The sequence below is a fragment of the Oncorhynchus mykiss genome, chromosome 11, assembly GCF_013265735.2.
Source record: "Oncorhynchus mykiss isolate Arlee chromosome 11, USDA_OmykA_1.1, whole genome shotgun sequence".
Taxonomy (NCBI): domain Eukaryota; kingdom Metazoa; phylum Chordata; class Actinopteri; order Salmoniformes; family Salmonidae; genus Oncorhynchus; species Oncorhynchus mykiss.
Genome location: NC_048575.1, coordinates 81,253,576 through 81,274,035, shown reverse-complemented (window position 1 = coordinate 81,274,035; position 20,460 = coordinate 81,253,576). Strand labels below are relative to the sequence as shown.

General features: G+C 50.6%; 1 protein-coding gene across 2 annotated transcripts in view; it reads right to left on the bottom strand.

Annotated features, from left to right (window-relative positions):
* arl15a (ADP-ribosylation factor-like 15a) overlaps positions 1–20,460 on the bottom strand; it is a 115,336-nt gene that overhangs the window by 35,706 nt on the left and 59,170 nt on the right. For both annotated transcript variants that reach the window (XM_036936519.1, XM_036936520.1), the window contains exon 2: positions 3,537–3,681. In XM_036936519.1, coding sequence (XP_036792414.1) covers positions 3,537–3,681 — 145 coding nt within the window. The remainder of the gene's footprint in view (positions 1–3,536; positions 3,682–20,460) is intronic.

Sequence of the window (20,460 nt, the reverse complement as noted above, 5' to 3'; positions counted from 1 at the left end):
CTAACATGTAGAAGAAGAGAGAGTCAGACTAACATGTAGAAGAAGAGAGACAGTCAGACTAACATGTAGAAGAAGAGAGACAGTCAGACTAACATGTAGAAGAGAGACAGAGTCAGACTAACATGTAGAAGGACTGATTAAATTGTAATAGAATTGACTCTGAAACATTTGTTGGTCCTCTTAAAAATAATTTGAAAATCTACTTCCCCACATCCAGAATATTCCAACGAAACGTTTAGCGAGTTATTTCAAAACCACCAACATGTTGAGTTAACAAGAGATGACATTTGAAAACACAAGTGTGTTTTAGTGTCAGGGTTACCAAAACAGAGCAGTGTCTGAGATGGTTGTGGTTCCTGTTTAACAACAATCTAAACCATATGATCCCAACTCTAAACCCAGAGCTTTTCAACATGTTGAGAAGAACACAGTCTTGCAAAACTCTCCTGCAGGTATACTGTACCTGCGTTCAACAGCAGAGGCTCTCTCTCATCCAACCGTCTGTCTGTCTGTCTGTCTGCCCGTCTGTCTGTCTGCCTGTCTGTCTGTGTCTGTCTGTCTGTCTGTGTCTGTCTCTGTCTGCCTACCTGCCTGCCTGCCTGTCTGTCTGTCTGTCTGTCTGTCTCTGTCTGCCTGTCTGTCTGTCTGCCTACCTGCCTGCCTGTCTGTCTGTCTGTCTGCCTGCCTGCCTGCCTGTCTGTCTGTCTGTCTGTATGTCTGTCTGTGTGTCTGCCTGTCTGTCTGTGTCTGTCTGTCTGTCTGTCTGTGTCTGTCTCTGTCTGCCTACCTGCCTGCCTGCCTGTCTGTCTGTCTGTCTGTCTGTCTCTGTCTGCCTGTCTGTCTGTCTGCCTACCTGCCTGCCTGTCTGTCTGTCTGTCTGTCTGTCTGTCTGCCTGCCTGCCTGCCTGCCTGTCTGTCTGTCTGTCTGTCTGTCTGTCTGTCTGTCTGTCTGCCTGTCTGTGTCTGTCTGTCTGTCTGTGTCTGTCTCTGTCTGCCTACCTGCCTGCCTGCCTGTCTGTCTGTCTGTCTGTCTGTCTGTCTGTCTCTGTCTGCCTGTCTGTCTGTCTGCCTACCTGCCTGCCTGTCTGTCTGTCTGTCTGTCTGCCTGCCTGCCTGCCTGCCTGTCTGTCTGTCTGTCTGTCTGTCTGTCTGTCTGTCTGTCTGTCTGTGTGTGTCTGCCTACCTGTCTGCCTGTCTGTCTGTAGCCATCGGTAGACAGTAAGCATGCTGACAGCTTCATCTTAACCCTACCTTCAGAAGGGTTGCCAGAATAACTCCCCACATAGGTAAATAACGGCTGTATTTTATCTATTAAAGCCCCAGCAGACAGCCAGAGGACGGGGTTTTCCTCCCTCCCTGCACTCAGAGTAATGTCTTTATATTTAGCCCTGGGTTTGAGGTTGAAGTGGCAGTCAGCAAAGGCAACTCTGGACTGTGTCTGCGGAGAAGAAGGAGAAGAACCATGGCCCAATACCTGAGGTTTAGGGGTACGGGAAGAGGAATGGAGAGTGGAGAGAGGTGAGGGGAGAGAGGACAGAGGAGAGGGGATAGGGGAGAGGGGAGAGGGGAGAGGGGAGAGGGGAGAGGGGAGAGGAGAGGGGAGAGGGGAGAGAAGAGGGGAGAGGGGAGAGGGGAGAGAGGAGAGAGGAGAGAGGAGAGGGGAGAGGAGAGAGGAGAGAGGAGAGGGGAGAGTGGAGAGGAGAGGGGGGAGAGGAGAGGGGAGAGGGGAGAGAGGAGAGAGGAGAGAGGAGAGGAGAGAGGAGAGAGGAGAGGAGAGAGGAGAGAGGGGAGAGGAGAGAGGAGAGGGGAGAGGGGAGAGTGGAGAGAGGAGAGAGGAGAGGAGAGAGGAGAGAGGGGAGAGGGGAGGAGAGAGGAGAGGGGAGAGAGGAGAGGAGAGGGGAAGGGGAGAGGGGAGAGAGGAGAGAGGGGGAGAGGGAGAGGGATGGAAAGGGGAGAGAGGAGAGGGATGGAAAGGGAAGAGAGGAGAGGGGATAGGATAGGGGAGAGGGATGGAGAGGAGAGAGGAGCGAGGGTAGAGGAGAGGGGATAGGGTAGGGTAGAGGAGAGAGAAGAGAAGAGAGGAGAGAGGATATGGGAGAGGAGAGAGGAGAGGGAAAGGGGAGAGGGGATAGGGGGAGGAGAGGAGATAGGGTAGAGAGAGGAGAGGGGAGTGGAGTTGGTAGATGAGAGGGGATAGTGTAGAGGAGAGAGGAGAGGCTAGAGGAGAGAGGAGGGGAGAGGGAGGAGAAAAGGGCGAGGGAAGAGGGTAGAGGAGAGGGGAAAGGGGAGAGGAGAGTGGAAAGGGGAGAGAGGGAGGAGGGGATTGGGGAGAAGAGAGAGGCGAGAAGGGAGAGGGATGGAGAAGGGAGAGTGGAGATTGGAGAGTGGAGAGGGGATAGGGTAGAGGAGAAGAGATAGGGGAGAGGAGAGAGGGGAGGGGAGAGGTGAGAGGGGAGAGGAGGAGGAGAGGAGAAGGAGAGGGGAGAGGGTAGTGTAGATTGGAGAGGGGAGAAAGTAGTGGAGAGTGGAGCAGGGTGATGTTTTTTGGCAGAGTGATATACTCATTTTGGCAAGGGTGATATACTCGTTTTGGCAGGGGTGATATACTAGTTTTGGCTGGGGTGATATACTCATTTTGGCAGGGGTGATATAGTCGTTTTGGCAGGGGTGAAATACTCGTTTTGGCAGGGGTGATATACTCGTTTTGGCAAGGCTGATATACTCGTTTTGGCAAGGGTGATATACTCATTTTGGCAAGGGTGATATACTCATTTTGGCAAGGGTGATATACTCATTTTGGCAAGGGTGATATACTCATTTTGGCAGGGGTGATATACTCATTTTGGCAAGGGTGATATACTCATTTTGGCAAGGGTGATTAACTCGTTTTGGCAGGGGTGATATACTCGTTTTGGCAGGGGTTATATACTCGTTTGGCAAGGGTGATATACTCGTTTGGCAGGGGTGATATACTCGTTTTGGCAGGGGTGATATACTCATTTGGCAAGGGTGATATACTAGTTTTGGCAGGGGTGATATACTAGTTTTGGCAGGGGTGATATAGTCGTTTTGGCGGCAGGGGTGATATATACTCATTTTGGCAGGGGTGATATACTCGTTTTGGGAGGGGTGATATAATCGTTTTGGCAAGGGTGATAAACTAGTTTTGACAGGGGTGATATACTAGTTTTGGCAGGGGTGATATACTCGTTTTGGCAGGGGTGATATACTCGTTTTGGCAGGGGTGATATACTCGTTTTGGCAGGGGTGATATACTAGCCCTAAGCCTTATCTTCTTCTGAAAAAGAGAAAGCTTTCTGGGATTTCTCTCGCCCCTCGTTCTTTCTTTCTGGTCATGGAGGACAATATAATAGTTTTGCCAACAGATAAACCAATAGATAGATAGACAAGGCATTCTGTGTGTGTTTGTGTGTGTGTGTGTGTGTGTGTGTGTGTGTGTGTGTGTGTGTGTGTGTGTGTGTGTGTGTGTGTGTGTGTGTGTGTGTGTGTGTGTGTGTGTGTGTGTGTATCGGTACCTGTGGTAGGACCGATGCCGTGGCTCCCCTCGTTACACAGCCACGCCAGTAGGCTGCTCTTGCCGGCCCCGGTCAGTCCGATACACACCACATCATACTCTGGTCTGGACGGGGGAGGTCCTTTACAGCACAGTGCCCGGAAACACTACAGAGAAACAAGAACACAGAACACAGAACATTTTAATAATCATCACAGCGTCTTCTATTAGACAATGGTAATATTAATAGCTGGTGGTAGGGGGAACGGTTTAACAAAACTCCTATCTCCTTGTCAAGTGAGATCTGTGTGTGTGTGTGTGTGTGTGTGTGTGTGTGTGTGTGTGTGTGTGTGTGTGTGTGTGTGTGTGTGTGTGTGTGTGTGAGTAGAGGCTGGTGGGAGGAGCTATAGGATGCTGGTGGGAGGAGCTATAGGAGGACGGGCTCCTCCCACCAGCATCCTATAGCTCCTCCCACCAGCATGGTATAGCCCCTCCCACCAGCCTCCTATAGCTCCTCCCACCAGCATCATATAGCTCCTCCCACCAGCATCGTATAGCCCCTCCCACCAGCATCGTATAGCCCCTCCCACCAGCCTCCTATGGCTCCTCCCACCAGCATCATATAGCTCCTCCCTCCAGCCTCCTATAGTTCCTCCCACCAGCCTCCTATAGCTCCTCCCACCAGCATCCTATAGATCCTCCCACCAGCATCCTATAGCTCCCCCCACCACCAGAAGGATAGGTATCTCTGCAGCACTCCACCAATCAGGTCTCTATAGTAGAGTAGCCAGACGGAAGTCACACCTCAGTAAAAGACACATGACGCATTAATTTTTCAAAAGGCACCGAAAGGACGAGAAACAAGGTTCTCTGGCCTGATGAAACCAAGATTGAACTCTTCAGCCTGAATGCCGAGCATCACATCTGGAGGAAGCCGGGCACCATCCCTACGGTGAAGCATGGTGGTGGTAGAATCATTATATTTTTTATTTTATTCAACTAGGCAAGTCAGTTAAGAACACATTTTTACTTACGATGACGGCCTACCCTGGCCGAACCCGGCCGAACCCGGCCGAACCCAGCCGACGCTGGGACAATTTTGTGCCGCCCTATGGGACTCCCAATCACAGCCAGATGTGATACAGTCTGGATTCAAACCGGACTGTATCACTGGTGTGATGCCTCTTGCACTGAGATGCAGTGCCTTAGACCACCACAGTGCCTTAGACCACCACAGTGCCTCAGACCACCAAATTGCCTTAGACCACCACAGTGCCTTAGACCACCACAGTGCCTTAGACCGCCACAGTGCCTCAGACCACCAAAGTGCCTTAGACCACCACAGTGCCTTAGACCACCACAGTGCCTTAGACCACCACAGTGCCTCAGACCACCGCAGTGCCTCAGACCACCGCAGTGCCTCAGACCGCTGCAGTGCCTCAGACCACCTCAGACCACCACAGTGCCTCAGACCACCACAGTGCCTTAGACCACCACAGTGCCTCAGACCACCGCAGTGCCTCAGACCGCTGCAGTGCCTCAGACCACCTCAGACCACCGCAGTGCCTCAGACCACCGCAGTGCCTCAGACCACCGCAGTGCCTCAGACCGCTGTAGTGCCTCAGACCACCTCAGACCACCGCAGTGCCTCAGACCACCACAGTGCCTCAGACCGCTGCAGTGCCTCAGACCACCACAGTGCCTCAGACCACCACAGTGCCTTAGAACACCACAGTGCCTCAGACCACCACAGTGCCTCAGACCACCACAGTGCCTCAGACCACCGCAGTGCCTCACACCGCCGCAGTGCCTCAGACCACCACAGTGCCTTAGACCACCACAGTGCCTCAGACCACCACAGTGCCTCAGACCGCTGCAGTGCCTCAGACCACCTCAGACCACCGCAGTGCCTCAGACCGCTGCAGTGCCTCAGACCACTGCAGTGCCTCAGACCACTGCAGTGCCTCAGACCACCACAGTGCCTCAGACCGCTGCAGTGCCTCAGACCGCTGCAGTGCCTCAGACCACTGCAGTGCCTCAGACCACCACAGTGCCTCAGACCACCACAGTGCCTTAGACCGCTGCAGTGCCTCAGACCACTGCAGTGCCTCAGACCACCACAGTGCCTCAGACCGCTGCAGTGCCTCAGACCACCACAGTGCCTCAGACCACCACAGTGCCTCAGACCGCTGCAGTGCCTCAGACCACCACAGTGCCTCAGACCACCACAGTGCCTCAGACCACCACAGTGCCTCACACCGCCGCAGTGCCTCAGACCACCACAGTGCCTTAGACCACCACAGTGCCTCAGACCACCACAGTGCCTCAGACCGCTGCAGTGCCTCAGACCACCTCAGACCACCGCAGTGCCTCAGACCGCTGCAGTGCCTCAGACCACCACAGTGCCTCAGACCGCTGCAGTGCCTCAGACCACTGCAGTGCCTCAGACCACCGCAGTACCTCAGACCACCACAGTGCCTCAGACCGCTGCAGTGCCTCAGACCACCACAGTGCCTCAGACCACCACAGTGCCTCAGACCGCTGCAGTGCCTCAGACCACCACAGTGCCTCAGACCACCACAGTGCCTCAGACCACCACAGTGCCTCAGACCGCTGCAGTGCCTCAGACCACCACAGTGCCTCAGACCACCACAGTGCCTCAGACCGCTGCAGTGCCTCAGACCGCTGCAGTGCCTCAGACCACCACAGTGCCTCAGACCACCACAGTGCCTCAGACCACCACAGTGCCTCAGACCGCTGCAGTGCCTCAGACCGCCGCAGTGCCTCAGACCACCGCAGTGCCTCAGACCACCGCAGTGCCTCAGACCACCGCAGTGCCTCAGACCACCACAGTGCCTCAGACCACCACAGTGCCTCAGACCGCTGCAGTGCCTCAGACCACCACAGTGCCTCAGACCGCTGCAGTGCCTCAGACCGCTGCAGTGCCTCAGACCGCTGCAGTGCCTCAGACCACTGCAGTGCCTCAGATCACTGCAGTGCCTCAGACCGCTGCAGTGCCTCAGACCGCTGCAGTGCCTCAGATCACTGCAGTGCCTCAGACCGCTGCAGTGCCTCAGACTGCTGCAACAGTCGGGAGCCCGTCATGTTGCGGGGATGTTTTTCAGCGGAACTCTGGAACTCAGAGTGACCATCAGGGACTGGGAGATATTAACGGAGCAATGTACAGAAAGATCCTTGATGAAAGACCTGCTCCAGAGCGCTCAGGACCTCAGACTGGGGAAAAGGTTCACCTTCCAACAGGACAACAACCCTAAGCACACAGCTTCAGAACAAGTCACTGAATGTCCTTGAGTGGCTCAGTCAGAGCCCGGACTTGAACCCAATCAAACAGCCCTGGAGACACCTGATTCTACAAGCTGGGCATTATCTGTTCTATCCAATATGTTTGTATCTGAACGTTTGATAACCAGAAAGACATTTGATGTGGTAAACGGCCTAATGAAACCCAGCCGCTTTAAGCATGGGGATCAGTAGCAGAACATGGTTCCTTCCTCAGACAAAACAGAGTCCTCTGGTCTAGGAGCCCCAGCCAGCCAGACAGATAGCAAAGCAGCCAGACAGACAAACAGACATCAATGAACCAGGGTCTATCTGCAACAAACACCTCTCTCTCCCCCTACCCCCCCCCCCCCCCCCCGGTTCCCGTCCCTTCCCTAGAGCCCTCTGATCTAGTAGCCGGTGAACCAGGGTCACTCTGCCAAAACACGCTGCCTGTTTGAAGGAGACATGGAGAATCTGTTTGAAGGAGACATGGAGAATCTGTTTGAAGGAGACATGGAGAATCTGTTTGAAGGAGACAAGGAGAATCTGTTTGAAGGAGACATGGAGAATCTGTTTGAAGGAGACAAGGAGAATCTGTTTGAAGGAGACATGGAGAATCTGTTTGAAAGAGACAAGGAGAATCTGTTTGAAGGAGACAAGGAGAATCTGTTTGAAGGAGACATGGAGAATCTGTCCGACCAACGGAATCAGACAAGGCAACAGCCGGCCGATGTAGACCTAGCAACACGACTCTTTGGTGTGTGTGTGTGTGTGTGTGTGTGTGTGTGGCAATCCGACCCCCCCCCCCCCCCCCCCCCCCCCCGGCTTCCCTGTGACCCCTCTTCAGAGTCTGCTGCTACCCTGAGACTAAACCTAGTGACATGGAGCAGAGTGAGGCAGAGTGTTATAAACCTAGTGACATAGAGCAGAGTGAGGCAGAGTGTTATAAACCTAGTGACATAGAACAGAGTGAGGCAGAGTGTTATAAACCTAGTGACATGGAGCAGAGTGTTATAAACCTAGTGACATGGAACAGAGTGAGGCAGAGTGTTATAAACCTAGTGACATGGAGCAGAGTGTTATAAACCTAGTGACATGGAGCAGAGTGTTATAAACCTAGTGACATGGAACAGAGTGAGGCAGAGTGTTATAAACCTAGTGACATGGAGCAGAGTGTTATAAACCTAGTGACATGGAGCAGAGTGTTATAAACCTAGTGACATAGAGCAGAGTGCGATAGAGTGTTATAAACCTAGTGACATGGAGCAGAGTGAGGCAGAGTGTTATAAACCTAGTGACATAGAGCAGACTGAGACAGAGTGTTATAAACCTAGTGACATGGAACAGAGTGAGGCAGAGTGTTATAAACCTAGTGACATGGAGCAGAGTGAGGCAGAGTGTTATAAACCTAGTGACATGGAGCAGAGTGAGGCAGAGTGTTATAAACCTAGTGACATGGAGCAGAGTGTTATAAACCTAGTGACATGGAGCAGAATGAGACAGAGTGTTATAAACCTAGTGACATAGAGCAGAGTGCGATAGAGTGTTATAAACCTAGTGACATAGATCACTCCAGACATTTCACGTGTTGTCACGGGTGATTCGCTTCGACAACCGTGAAACAAGACCAGGCCGCCGTCAACAAGACACGCTGGCAACGATCAGAGAGGTTTGGCACAAGTGGGTAGAGCGCCTGCCACTCATCTACAACCCAAGTCCAGACATCACAGTGGATGAGCGTCTGGTTGCTTTTAGGGGACGCTGCCCATTCAGACAGTACATGCCAAGAAAACCGTCTAAATATGGACTTAAGTAATGGGCGGCATGTGATGCCTGGAACATGTAGGTTTACACCAGGGAAACCTGCTGACGGTGTTCCTGAAAGGAACCAGGGAAACCTGCTGACGGTGTTTCTGAAAGGAACCAGGGAAACCTGCTGACGGTGTTCCTGAAAGGAACCAGGGAAACCTGCTGACGGTGTTCCTGAAAGGAACCAGGGAAACCTGCCGACGGTGTTCCTGAAAGGAACCAGGGAGACCTGCTGACGGTGTTCCTGAAAGGAACCAGGGAAACCTGCTGACTGTGTTCTTGAAAGGAACCAGAGAAACCTGCTGACGGTGTTCCTGAAAGGAACCAGGGAAACCTGCTGACGGTGTTCCTGAAAGGAACCAGGGAAACCTGCTGACGGTGTTCCTGAAAGGAACCAGAGAAACCTGCTGACTGTGTTCTTGAAAGGAACCAGAGAAACCTGCTGACGGTGTTCCTGAAAGGAACCAGGGAAACCTGCTGACTGTGTTCTTGAAAGGAACCAGAGAAACCTGCTGACGGTGTTCCTGAAAGGAACCAGGGAAACCTGCTGACGGTGTTCCTGAAAGGAACCAGGGAAACCTGCTGAAGGTGTTCCCGAAAGGAACCAGGGAAACCTGCTGATGGTGTTCCTGAAAGGAACCAGGGAAACCTGCTGAAGGTGTTCCTGAAAGGAACCAGGGAAACCTGCTGAAGGTGTTCCTGAAAGGAACCAGGGGAAGTGGGTGGTCCTGGAAATGACTGTAGGTCTCCAGGGACACAACATAACACGTGACAATTTATTCACCTCATATGCTGTTGGTCAGGAGCTGCTCCCCCCATAAAATGACCATGGTGGGGACGGTCAGAAGGAACAAGTTGCCTCCTGCCTTACTCACTACCAAGGAGAGGGACCTTTTTTCCTCTAAATTTGCATTCACCGATACACACTCTTGTGTCCTACTGCTACGAAGAAAAAGAAGAATGTGCTCCTGATGACAACTCTGTACAGGGATGCCGCTGTGACTACCAGGGAGGAGAAGAAACCCAGTGCTGTCCTGGATTACACCAGGAACAAAGGAGGAGTACCAGGAAGAACAAGAAGCCCAACGCTGTCCTGGATTACACCAGGAACAAAGGAGGAGTACCAGGAAGAACAAGAAGCCCAACGCTGTCCTGGATTACACCAGGAACAAAGGAGGAGTACCAGGAAGAACAAGAAGCCTAACGCTGTCCTGGATTACACCAGGAACAAAGGAGGAGTACCAGGAAGAACAAGAAGCCCAACGCTGTCCTGGATTACACCAGGAACAAAGGAGGAGTACCAGGAAGAACAAGAAGCCCAACACTGTCCTGGATTACACCAGGAACAAAGGAGGAGTACCAGGAAGAACAAGAAGCCCAGCGCTGTCCTGGATTACACCAGGAACAAAGGAGGAGTACCAGGAAGAACAAGAAGCCCAACACTGTCCTGGATTACACCAGGAACAAAGGAGGAGTACCAGGAAGAACAAGAAGCCTAACGCTGTCCTGGATTACACCAGGAACAAAGGAGGAGTACCAGGAAGAACAAGAAGCCTAACGCTGTCCTGGATTACACCAGGAACAAAGGAGGAGTACCAGGAAGAACAAGAAGCCCAACGCTGTCCTGGATTACACCAGGAACAAAGGAGGAGTACCAGGAAGAACAAGAAGCCCAACACTGTCCTGGATTACACCAGGAACAAAGGAGGAGTACCAGGAAGAACAAGAAGCCCAACGCTGTCCTGGATTACACCAGGAACAAAGGAGGAGTACCAGGAAGAACAAGAAGCCCAACGCTGTCCTGGATTACACCAGGAACAAAGGAGGAGTACCAGGAAGAACAAGAAGCCTAACGCTGTCCTGGATTACACCAGGAACAAAGGAGGAGTACCAGGAAGAACAAGAAGCCTAACGCTGTCCTGGATTACACCAGGAACAAAGGAGGAGTACCAGGAAGAACAAGAAGCCTAACGCTGTCCTGGATTACACCAGGAACAAAGGAGGAGTACCAGGAAGAACAAGAAGCCCAACGCTGTCCTGGATTACACCAGGAACAAAGGAGGAGTACCAGGAAGAACAAGAAGCCTAACGCTGTCCTGGATTACACCAGGAACAAAGGAGGAGTACCAGGAAGAACAAGAAGCCCAACGCTGTCCTGGATTACACCAGGAACAAAGGAGGAGTACCAGGAAGAACAAGAAGCCCAACGCTGTCCTGGATTACACCAGGAACAAAGGAGGAGTACCAGGAAGAACAAGAAGCCTAACGCTGTCCTGGATTACACCAGGAACAAAGGAGGAGTACCAGGAAGAACAAGAAGCCCAACACTGTCCTGGATTACACCAGGAACAAAGGAGGAGTACCAGGAAGAACAAGAAGCCCAACGCTGTCCTGGATTACACCAGGAACAAAGGAGGAGTACCAGGAAGAACAAGAAGCCTAACGCTGTCCTGGATTACACCAGGAACAAAGGAGGAGTACCAGGAAGAACAAGAAGCCTAACGCTGTCCTGGATTACACCAGGAACAAAGGAGGAGTACCAGGAAGAACAAGAAGCCCAACGCTGTCCTGGATTACACCAGGAACAAAGGAGGAGTACCAGGAAGAACAAGAAGCCCAACGCTGTCCTGGATTACACCAGGAACAAAGGAGGAGTACCAGGAAGAACAAGAAGCCTAACGCTGTCCTGGATTACACCAGGAACAAAGGAGGAGTACCAGGAAGAACAAGAAGCCTAACGCTGTCCTGGATTACACCAGGAACAAGTTGATACATTGAGGTATGTTACTTTTCATCTTTCAAGTCTCATGTACTTTTTTGATTGTTTTATCTGCACCATAAAAATAAGACATGTTGTTGTTTGGTGAAATGCTCTTTGAATTTGTGAACAATGTGGAGACAATTCTATTCATTTGAATATGTAAATATGTTTTAGATTGTGATCAATTAAAACAACGCTTTGATGCAATTTTTCACACGTTACTATGCAAGACATGAAGTATCACTTGTATGTACTCATTCTTTTATTTACTGATCGTTGCACTTTTGCAGGTTACTGGCACATTGTAAGAGGATGACGGCACGTTGGCCCATGGTGGTGTTCTTCGACATCCTAGATGTGTCGGGCCTACAACGCGTTCGTGATGTGGATGGAAGTGAATCCAGGCTGGAAGCAGGGGAAATATTTCAAGACGAGACTAGTCCGAGAAGAGTTGGGGGGGGGGGAAAGACATGGTGGCACCCCTCATTCAAAGGCCCCAACACCTTCCTCCAACACCATCCTCCGCTGGCTTGGTGAGAGATATACAAGGGCCAGAAGCAAGATCTCCGGCCGCCAGAGACAGAAGAGACAAAAGGAAGAGGGGTGATCTGTGTGCATCAAGAGATGTCAAAACGAGCATTATGTGCCATAAATGCAGTGCATATATTTGCAAGGCACATGCAACAACCACCACGTATTGTCCAACATGTGCACGAGAACAACACCAAATGGAACCGTTTGATTGACAGATTGTAAACATTTTAATGTTTTTTGTTATTGTTAATAATACTGTTATTGTTATTGTTATTGTAGCCTAGTGGTTAGAGTGTTGGACTAGTAACCGGAAGTTAACCCACTGTTCCTAGGTCGTCATTGAAAATAAGAATTTGTTCTTACCTGACTTGCCTAGTTAACTAAAGGTTCAATTAATTTTGTAATATGGTAAAGGTTTCATGTGTAGTTTTGGGCCTATGCCCTTTCTTTACTAATTAAATCATACCGGTCTGTTTTGACCGGTGAACACAACAAATGTTATTTTATGACACTATTTAAACATTTTGTAATGGTTTCAAAACAAATGTCCTCGTTAAACTTCGACACAAAAGTAGTCTGTGATAGATGAAACATATTGTGATATTTGTGTATTTGTTATAGTCAAAATAATCCATACATTATGATTTTCTTATACTCTAAACCAGTTGTATGAGCTCAGGTCAATGAGGCCTACAGGCCATAAATAGATGTTCCAAACGTGTAATATTCACAAGAACTTAAGTTGATAAAAAGATCTAACAACAACATTGGGTGATAATAAATGGATTTAAATGGATTTATTTATAATCAGCTATAATGGGGGTGGTATAATGGGGGGGGGGGGGGGGGGGGGCAGAATTAATTAACATGAAACGAACACAACAGGAGGGTTAAATGTCAACCATTGATTTTGCTGTGTGTTGGATCGTCTAGCAGGGAGGCCAGTCAGACAGTAGGCTCTCTGGCTCTCTGACTCATTGAGACTGTGATGTATACAGGCTGGGTAAGAGGAGATGTCTATAAAGCCTTTAAAACTCAATGAAAGTCAACCAATTATTGTGGTTTAATTGATAGACTTCCTTTTCTTTTAATGGACCCTGGTCAAAAGTACTGCACTATACTAGGAATAGGGTGCCATTTGAGATTGGGTTTCCCCTGAAAAGCCGAGCGAGACATTACCTCACTGTTGTTGTGGAGGCAGAGGAGGTGTGTGTGTGTGTGTGTGTGTGTGTGTACGCTCGCGTGTCCTATGTAAATTAGGTGATTTCTCAGAATACCGGGAGGATAAATACCAGTCCACTGTGACACTGTCATCTGGCTGGGCTATACTCTCAGATGAGAAATCTGTCTGACTAAGACGGTGATTGACAGAAAATAAGAGAACCCACATGAAGAAGTACTACAGTTTACCATAGAATAATACAGTACTTACTATAGAATTCTATAATAAACTGTAGTATCCCTCGATCGTGTGTAGCACTTACTATAGAATATTGTAGTATACTGTAGAATACTATAGTAAATACTACAGTAATGTCCACAAAAACACTACAGTTTGCAAAAACACAACTTTTTATACTATAGTAAGTAGTACAGTATTTAATTTGTGTATACCCTGCCCATTCCCCTTCCCATTGCCCAATCTGCGCCACCCATAAGTGAGAAACCTACATGCCAAGTATAGATCACATGATGTTCCCTACAGGTTATAGAGAAGAGCAGAACCTCTGAACTCTCCATCAGACCCCAGTCCTAACTACCTACAGGTAATGGAACCTCTGAACTCTACATCAGACCCCAGTCCTAACTACCTACAGGTAATGAAACCTCTGAACTCTACATCAGACCCCAGTCCTACCTATCGACAGATTATTGAAAATGAGTTATTTTAGTATTTCTCCAATAGGAGGCAGGCAGGCAGGCATACAGACAGACAGGGAGGCATACAGACAGACAGGGAGGCAGGCAGGCAGACAGACAGACAGGCAGGCAGACAGACAGACAGGCAGACAGACAGGCAGGCAGACAGGCAGGCAGACAGGGAGGGAGGGAGGGAGGGAGGGAGGGAGGGAGGGAGGGAGGGAGGGAGTACTATCTGTCCACCACGACGAACGTCCTCTGTCATGACCTCTGACCTCTGGGCCAACCAGATACTTTGTCATCATCAATACCAGTCACATGACACCACACATCACACAATCCATGTGATCATCGATACCCACCATGTGACATCACAGTTCACACCATTCATGTCATCATCGATACGCACCAAGTGACATCACAGGTCACACCATCCATGTGATCATGGATACGCACCAAGTGACATCACAGGTCACACCATCCATGTGATCATCGATACCCACCATGTGACATCACAGGTCACACCAGTCATGTCATCATGGATACGCACCAAGTGACATCACAGGTCACTTGAAAAAGACAAGGACAGCAGCACACACTAGGAGCTCAGATGCAATCATTGAATATTACCAATGCGTTGTGTCTTCTTTATCCTGGCCTTGTAATGTAGCCTATCCATGAAATGTTTAAAAGGTATATTCGTCAGAGTGTCTTGAATTGAAAATACACTGCACATTCTAAAATATGCACATATATGCATTGTTCAAGTATTTAGCTTGTTCAAGTATCCAATATCCATCTCCAAAGAGCGCCTCTCATCCGGTTACCACAAACGCGCTCCTCCAAACGTATTTAAATGATTCAGTCCTATAATGCACCAAGTGACATCACAGGTCACACCATTCATGTCATCATCGATACGCACCAAGTGACATCACAGTTCACACCATTCATGTCATCATCGATACGCACCAAGTGACATCACAGGTCACACCATCCATGTGATCATGGATACCCACCAAGTGACATCACAGGTCACACCATCCATGTGATCATGGATACGCACCAAGTGACATCACAGGTCACACCATCCATGTGATCATGGATACCCACCAAGTGACATCACAGGTCACACCATTCATGTCATCATCGATACCCACCAAGTGACATCACAGGTCACACCATTCATGTCATCATCGATACCCACCAAGTGACATCACAGGTCACACCATTCATGTCATCATGGATACGCACCAAGTGACATCACAGGTCACACCATCCATGTGATCATGGATACGCACCAAGTGACATCACAGGTCACACCATCCATGTGATCATCGATACCCACCATGTGACATCACAGGTCACACCATCCATGTGATCATGGATACGCACCAAGTGACATCACAGGTCACACCATCCATGTGATCATGGATACGCACCAAGTGACATCACAGGTCACTTGAAAAAGACAAGGACAGCAGCACACACTGGGAGCTCAGATGCAATAATTGAATATTACCACCGTTTGGAGGGACAAGCTGTCTTCATCAGGGTATAATGACAAACACTGTGGGGTTACTAGTTTATATCGTGTCAAAAGACACACACAGGTGTCTGTAATCATGGCCGGGTGTGGCCTGATATCATTGGTTCATTCTCAGATACAAGAATGTACCAAAACATGAATGGATAGTATATGATCACAGATACAATTTGGCACCATAGACCTACAAAAACATTCACAATAAATGGCAAAATCCCACTAATCACTAGAATGGTTTCAGATCAAAGTCTACGTTGAGACAGAAGGGATAAAGGGTCTTTAAATTAGAGATCCAGGCAGCCTCTCGTTTGAACAATAAATAATAAATAAATAATAACAATAAATTGTCGAGGTCACCCCCTCTCCTGGGGCGGCCGGGTAGCCTAGTGGTTAGAGCGTTGGACTAGTAACCGAAAGGTTGCAAGTTCATATCCCTGAGCTGACAAGGTACAAATCTGTCATTCTGCCCCTGAACAGGCAGATAACCCACTGTTCCTAGGCTGTCATTGAAAATGAGAATTTGTTCTTAACTGACTTGCCTAGTTAAATAAAGGTAAAAAATAAAAATTAATAGTGTCTGACTGTTACTGTGGCATTAATAGTGTCTGACTGTGCCCTACCCTGGGAGAAGGAGCGAGCTCATGCAGGGTAAACTATAGTGACCCAAACTGATGTCAACCATCCCAAAACATTCACAAGAGGCTTTAGTCCTCTGTGTAGCCAGACCTTGAAATATAACTGTGCACACCAAGACAGCAGCAACACAACAGCCCTAATCTACATACTTTGGGCACTATTTCCAGCTGACGTTAAGGCGGGTGCTGATTTATTTGGCTTCTGGACGCCTATTTAAAAAAACTGCACTTTCCAGCTACAATAGTCATTTACACTGTATTTCTGATCAATTTGATGTTATTTTAATGTGCTTTTCTTTCAAGAACAAGGACATTTCTAAGTGATCCCAAACTTTTGAACAGTAGTGTATGTTTTATTTGTATTTATATTTGTAGTAAAAACTGTGGGGCTCAAAACAGGTGGACTGCAAATGGGTTCAACTAAACGTATTTAGCACAGATAGGTCTACATTTTGTTAAATGGCTTACAGAAACAAAATAACAAACTATAACGGACTAACACTGGAAGTTGGGAGTTGATATCCAAGGCCATATATAAAAGACCGTAAATACACAACTTGAAGCAACCGCATACTTCGCCATGGAGCACGTTCTGATTGGCCAGTGAGGGTCCAAGCCTCGACACACCCACAACGTGTTTAAAACCCAGTACATTCGCGCCACCTAAAACCCAGTACATTCGTGGCAACTAAAACCCAGCACATTCGCGGCAACTATGTACCATTGTGTTATGTTTGTTAAATAGATCCCTTAGATGTACCATTGTGTTAGGCTTGTTAAAATAGATACCTTAGATGTACCATTGTGTTAGGTTTGTTAAAATAGATCCCTTAGATGTACTATTATGTTAGGTTTGTTAAAATAGATCCCTTAGATGTACCATTGTGTTAGGTTTGTTAAAAATAGATCCCTTAGATGTACTATTGTGTTAGGTTTGTTAAAATAGATCCCTTAGATGTACCATTGTGTTAGGTTTGTTAAAATAGATCCCTTAGATTTACCATTGTGTTAGGTTTGTTAAAATAGATCCCTTAGATGTACCATTGTGTTAGGTTTGTTAAAGTAGAGCCTTTCGAGACAAACAAACAGAAAAACATGCAGCTAGCCAGCTGGCTGGTGTCTCATGTTCAGGTTTTAGCGTTTCGTCTAATTTACGAGGGCAGGAGAGTGTCTAGACTAAGAAAAAGAAGAAACCTGTCCCTCTAGCACTACCAAGACTCATCCCAAATCCCTATACCCTTCAGCCTCTCCTCTCCCCTCCCTGCTCCAGCCTCTCCTCTCCCCTCCCTGCCACAGCCTCTCCTCTCCCCTCCCTGACCCTACCACAGCATCACCTATCCCCTCCCTGCCCCAGCCTCTACTCTCCCTCCCTGCCCCAGCCTCTCCTCTCCCCTCCCTGCCCCAGCCTCTACTCTCCCTCCCTGCCCCAGCCTCTCCTCTCCCCTCCCTGACCCTACCACAGCATCACCTATCCCCTCCCTGCCCCAGCCTCTCCCCTCCCCTCCCTGACCCTACCACAGCATCACCTATCCCCTCCCTGCCCCACCCTCTCCCCTCCCTGCCCCAGACTCTCCTCTCCCTCCCTGCCCCAGCCTCTCCCCTCCCTGCCCCAGTCTCTCCACTCCCTCCCTGCCCCAGCCTCTCCTCTCCCCTCCCTGCCCCAGCCTCTCCTCTCCCTGCCCCAGCCTCTCCTCTCCCTCCCTGCCCCAGCCTCTCCCCTCCCCTCCCTGCCCCAGCCTCTCCTCTCCCATCCCCAGCCTCTCCTCTCCCAATCTATCCTCTTCCCTCACTGCCTCAGCCTCTCCCCTCCCTGACCCTGCCACAGCATCTCCTCTCCCCTCCCTGCCCCAGCCCCCCCCCCCCCTGCCCCAGCCTCTCCTCTGCCCTCCCTAACCCAGCCTCTCCCCCCCCTGCCCCAGCCTCTCCTCTCCCCTCCCTGCTCCAGTCTCTCCTCCCCCTCCCTGCCCCAACCTCTCCCCTCCCTGCCCAACCTCTCCCCCCCCCCTGCCCCATCCTCTCCTCTCCCCTCCCTGCCCCAGCCTCCCCCCGACCCAGCCTCTCCTCTCCCCTCCCTGCCCCAGCCTCTCCTTTCCCCTCCCTGCCCCAGTCTGTCCTCCCCCTCCCTGCCCCAGCCTCTCCCTGCTCCAGTCACTCCCCCCCCTGCCCCAACCTCTCCCCTCTCTGCCCCAGCCTCTCCTCTCCCATCCCCAGCCTCTCTTCTCCCAATCTATCCTCTCCCCTCCCTGCCCCAGCCTCTCCTCTCCCCTCCCTGCCCCAGCCTATCCTCTCCCTCCCTGCCCCAGCCTCTCCCCTCCCCGCCCCAGCCTCTCCTCTCCCTCACTGCCCCAGTCTCTCCTCTCCCATCCTCTCCTCTCCCAGCCTCTCCCCTCTCCTCCTCTCTCCTCCTCCTAGCCTCTTCTCTCCCCTCTCCTAGCCTCTCTTCTCCCCTATCCTTGCCCCTTCTCTCCACCCTTCTTTTCCCAGCGTCTACTCTCTTCCCTTCCTACCCCAGCCCCTTCTCCCAGCTTCTCCTCTCCCAGCCTCAGGCTCTCCCCCCTACCACACCCCTATACTCCCCTCTTATAGCCTCTCCTCTCCCCTCCCAGCCTCTCTCCTCCTCTTCCAGCCTATCCTCTCCTATCATAGCCCCTCCTCTCCCCTCCTCTCCCAGCATCTCTCCTCCTCTCCCAGCTTCTCCTCTCCTCTCTCCTCCTCTCCTAGCCTCTCATCTCCCAGCCTCTCTCCTCCTCTCCCAGCCTCAGGCTCACCCCTCTACCCCACCCCTAGCCTCTCCTCTCCTCCTCTCCAAGCCCATCCTCTCCTCTTATTGCCTCTCCTCTCTTCTCCCCTCCTCTCATAGCCTCTCCTCTCCCTTCCCTCCCCTGCCTCACCTCCTCACCCAGCTTCTTCTCTCCCAGCTCCTCTCCCAGCCTCTCCTCTCCCAGCCTGTCCTCTCCCCTCCCCTCCCAGCCTCAGGCTCTCCCCTCTACCCCTCCCAGCCTCTCCTCTCCACTCTCCTCCTCTCTCATCCTCTCCCAGCCTCTCCTCTCTCCTCCTCTCCCAGCCTCTCCTCTCCACTCTCCTCCTCTCTCATCCTCTCCCAGCCTCTCCTCTCTCCTCCTCTCCCAGCCTCTCCTCTCCACTCTCCTCCTCTCTTCTCCTCTCTTCTCCTCTCTCATCCTCTCCCAGCCTCTCCTCTCCACTCTCCTCCTCTCTTCTCCTCTCTTCTCCTCTCTCATCCTCTCCCAGCCTCTCCTCTCCACTCTTCTGCTCTCTCATCCTCTCCCAGCATCTCCTCTCCCCTCTTTACCTAGGACCCAGGTCTGGCCTAACATGATAGGTGTGACCCTGGGTGCAAAAGGAAGACCAGATCAAAGGGTCTGAGGAGCAGCCTTGGAAAAACATTTGGGCTGACAACCGACGGAGTATCTGTCAGGAGGGGGGTTCCCCACTGGGCCCGGCCCGATCAGGTTACCTCCGCACATCCACATGAAAGAGCCACGCTAATCCACATACACGGCCCCTTTCACCCCTTCTCCCTCACTCCTCATCTTCCCTCACCCCTCCTCCTCCCTTCCCCCCCTCACCCCCCCCCTCCCCATAGAACCCTCTACACCTCCTACCTCCCCATAGAACCCCCTACACCTCCTACCTCCCCATAGAACCCTCTACACCTCATACCTCCCCATAGAACCCTCTACACCCCCTACCTCCCCATAGAACCCTCTACACCTCATACCTCCCCATAGAACCCTCTACACCTCATACCTCCCCATAGAACCCTCTACACCTCATACCTCCCCATAGAACCCTCTACACCCCCTACCTCCCCATAGAACCCTCTACACCTCATACCTCCCCATAGAACCCTCTACACCCCCTACCTCCCCATAGAACCCTCTACACCTCCTACCTCCCCATAGAACCCTCTACACCTCATACCTCCCCATAGATCCCTCTACACCTCCTACCTCCCCATAGAACCCTCTACACCTCATACCTCCCCATAGAACCCTCTACACCCCATACCTCCCCATAGAACCCTCTACTCCTCCTTTTATGGAGTGGATGTTCGGGGGGCTGGAACATAATTCCTAATCATTTGAAGACTGCAAATTGACCGAAAGAAGCCCAAACAGACATAATATTTGACTAAAACATAATAATTTCAAAACTTCCTTACAATTGTATATGATCATATCTATCTTATTATTATGCGTGGGAACACTTTGGAACCGAAATCCAAAATTAAAATCACTTGAAGCTGATGGTGTTTTTACAGTCTGTTATGTCCCAATTTTTCAGGAAACAACCCCCCCAACCACCCTAGATGCACTAAACCCCCCCAACCACCCTAGATGCACTAAACCCCCCCAACCACCCTAGATGCACTAAACCCCCCCCAACCACCCTAGATGCACTAAACCCCCCCCAACCACCCTAGATGCACTAAACCCCCCCAACCACCCTAGATGCACTAAACCCCCCCAACCACCCTAGATGCACTAAACCCCCCCCC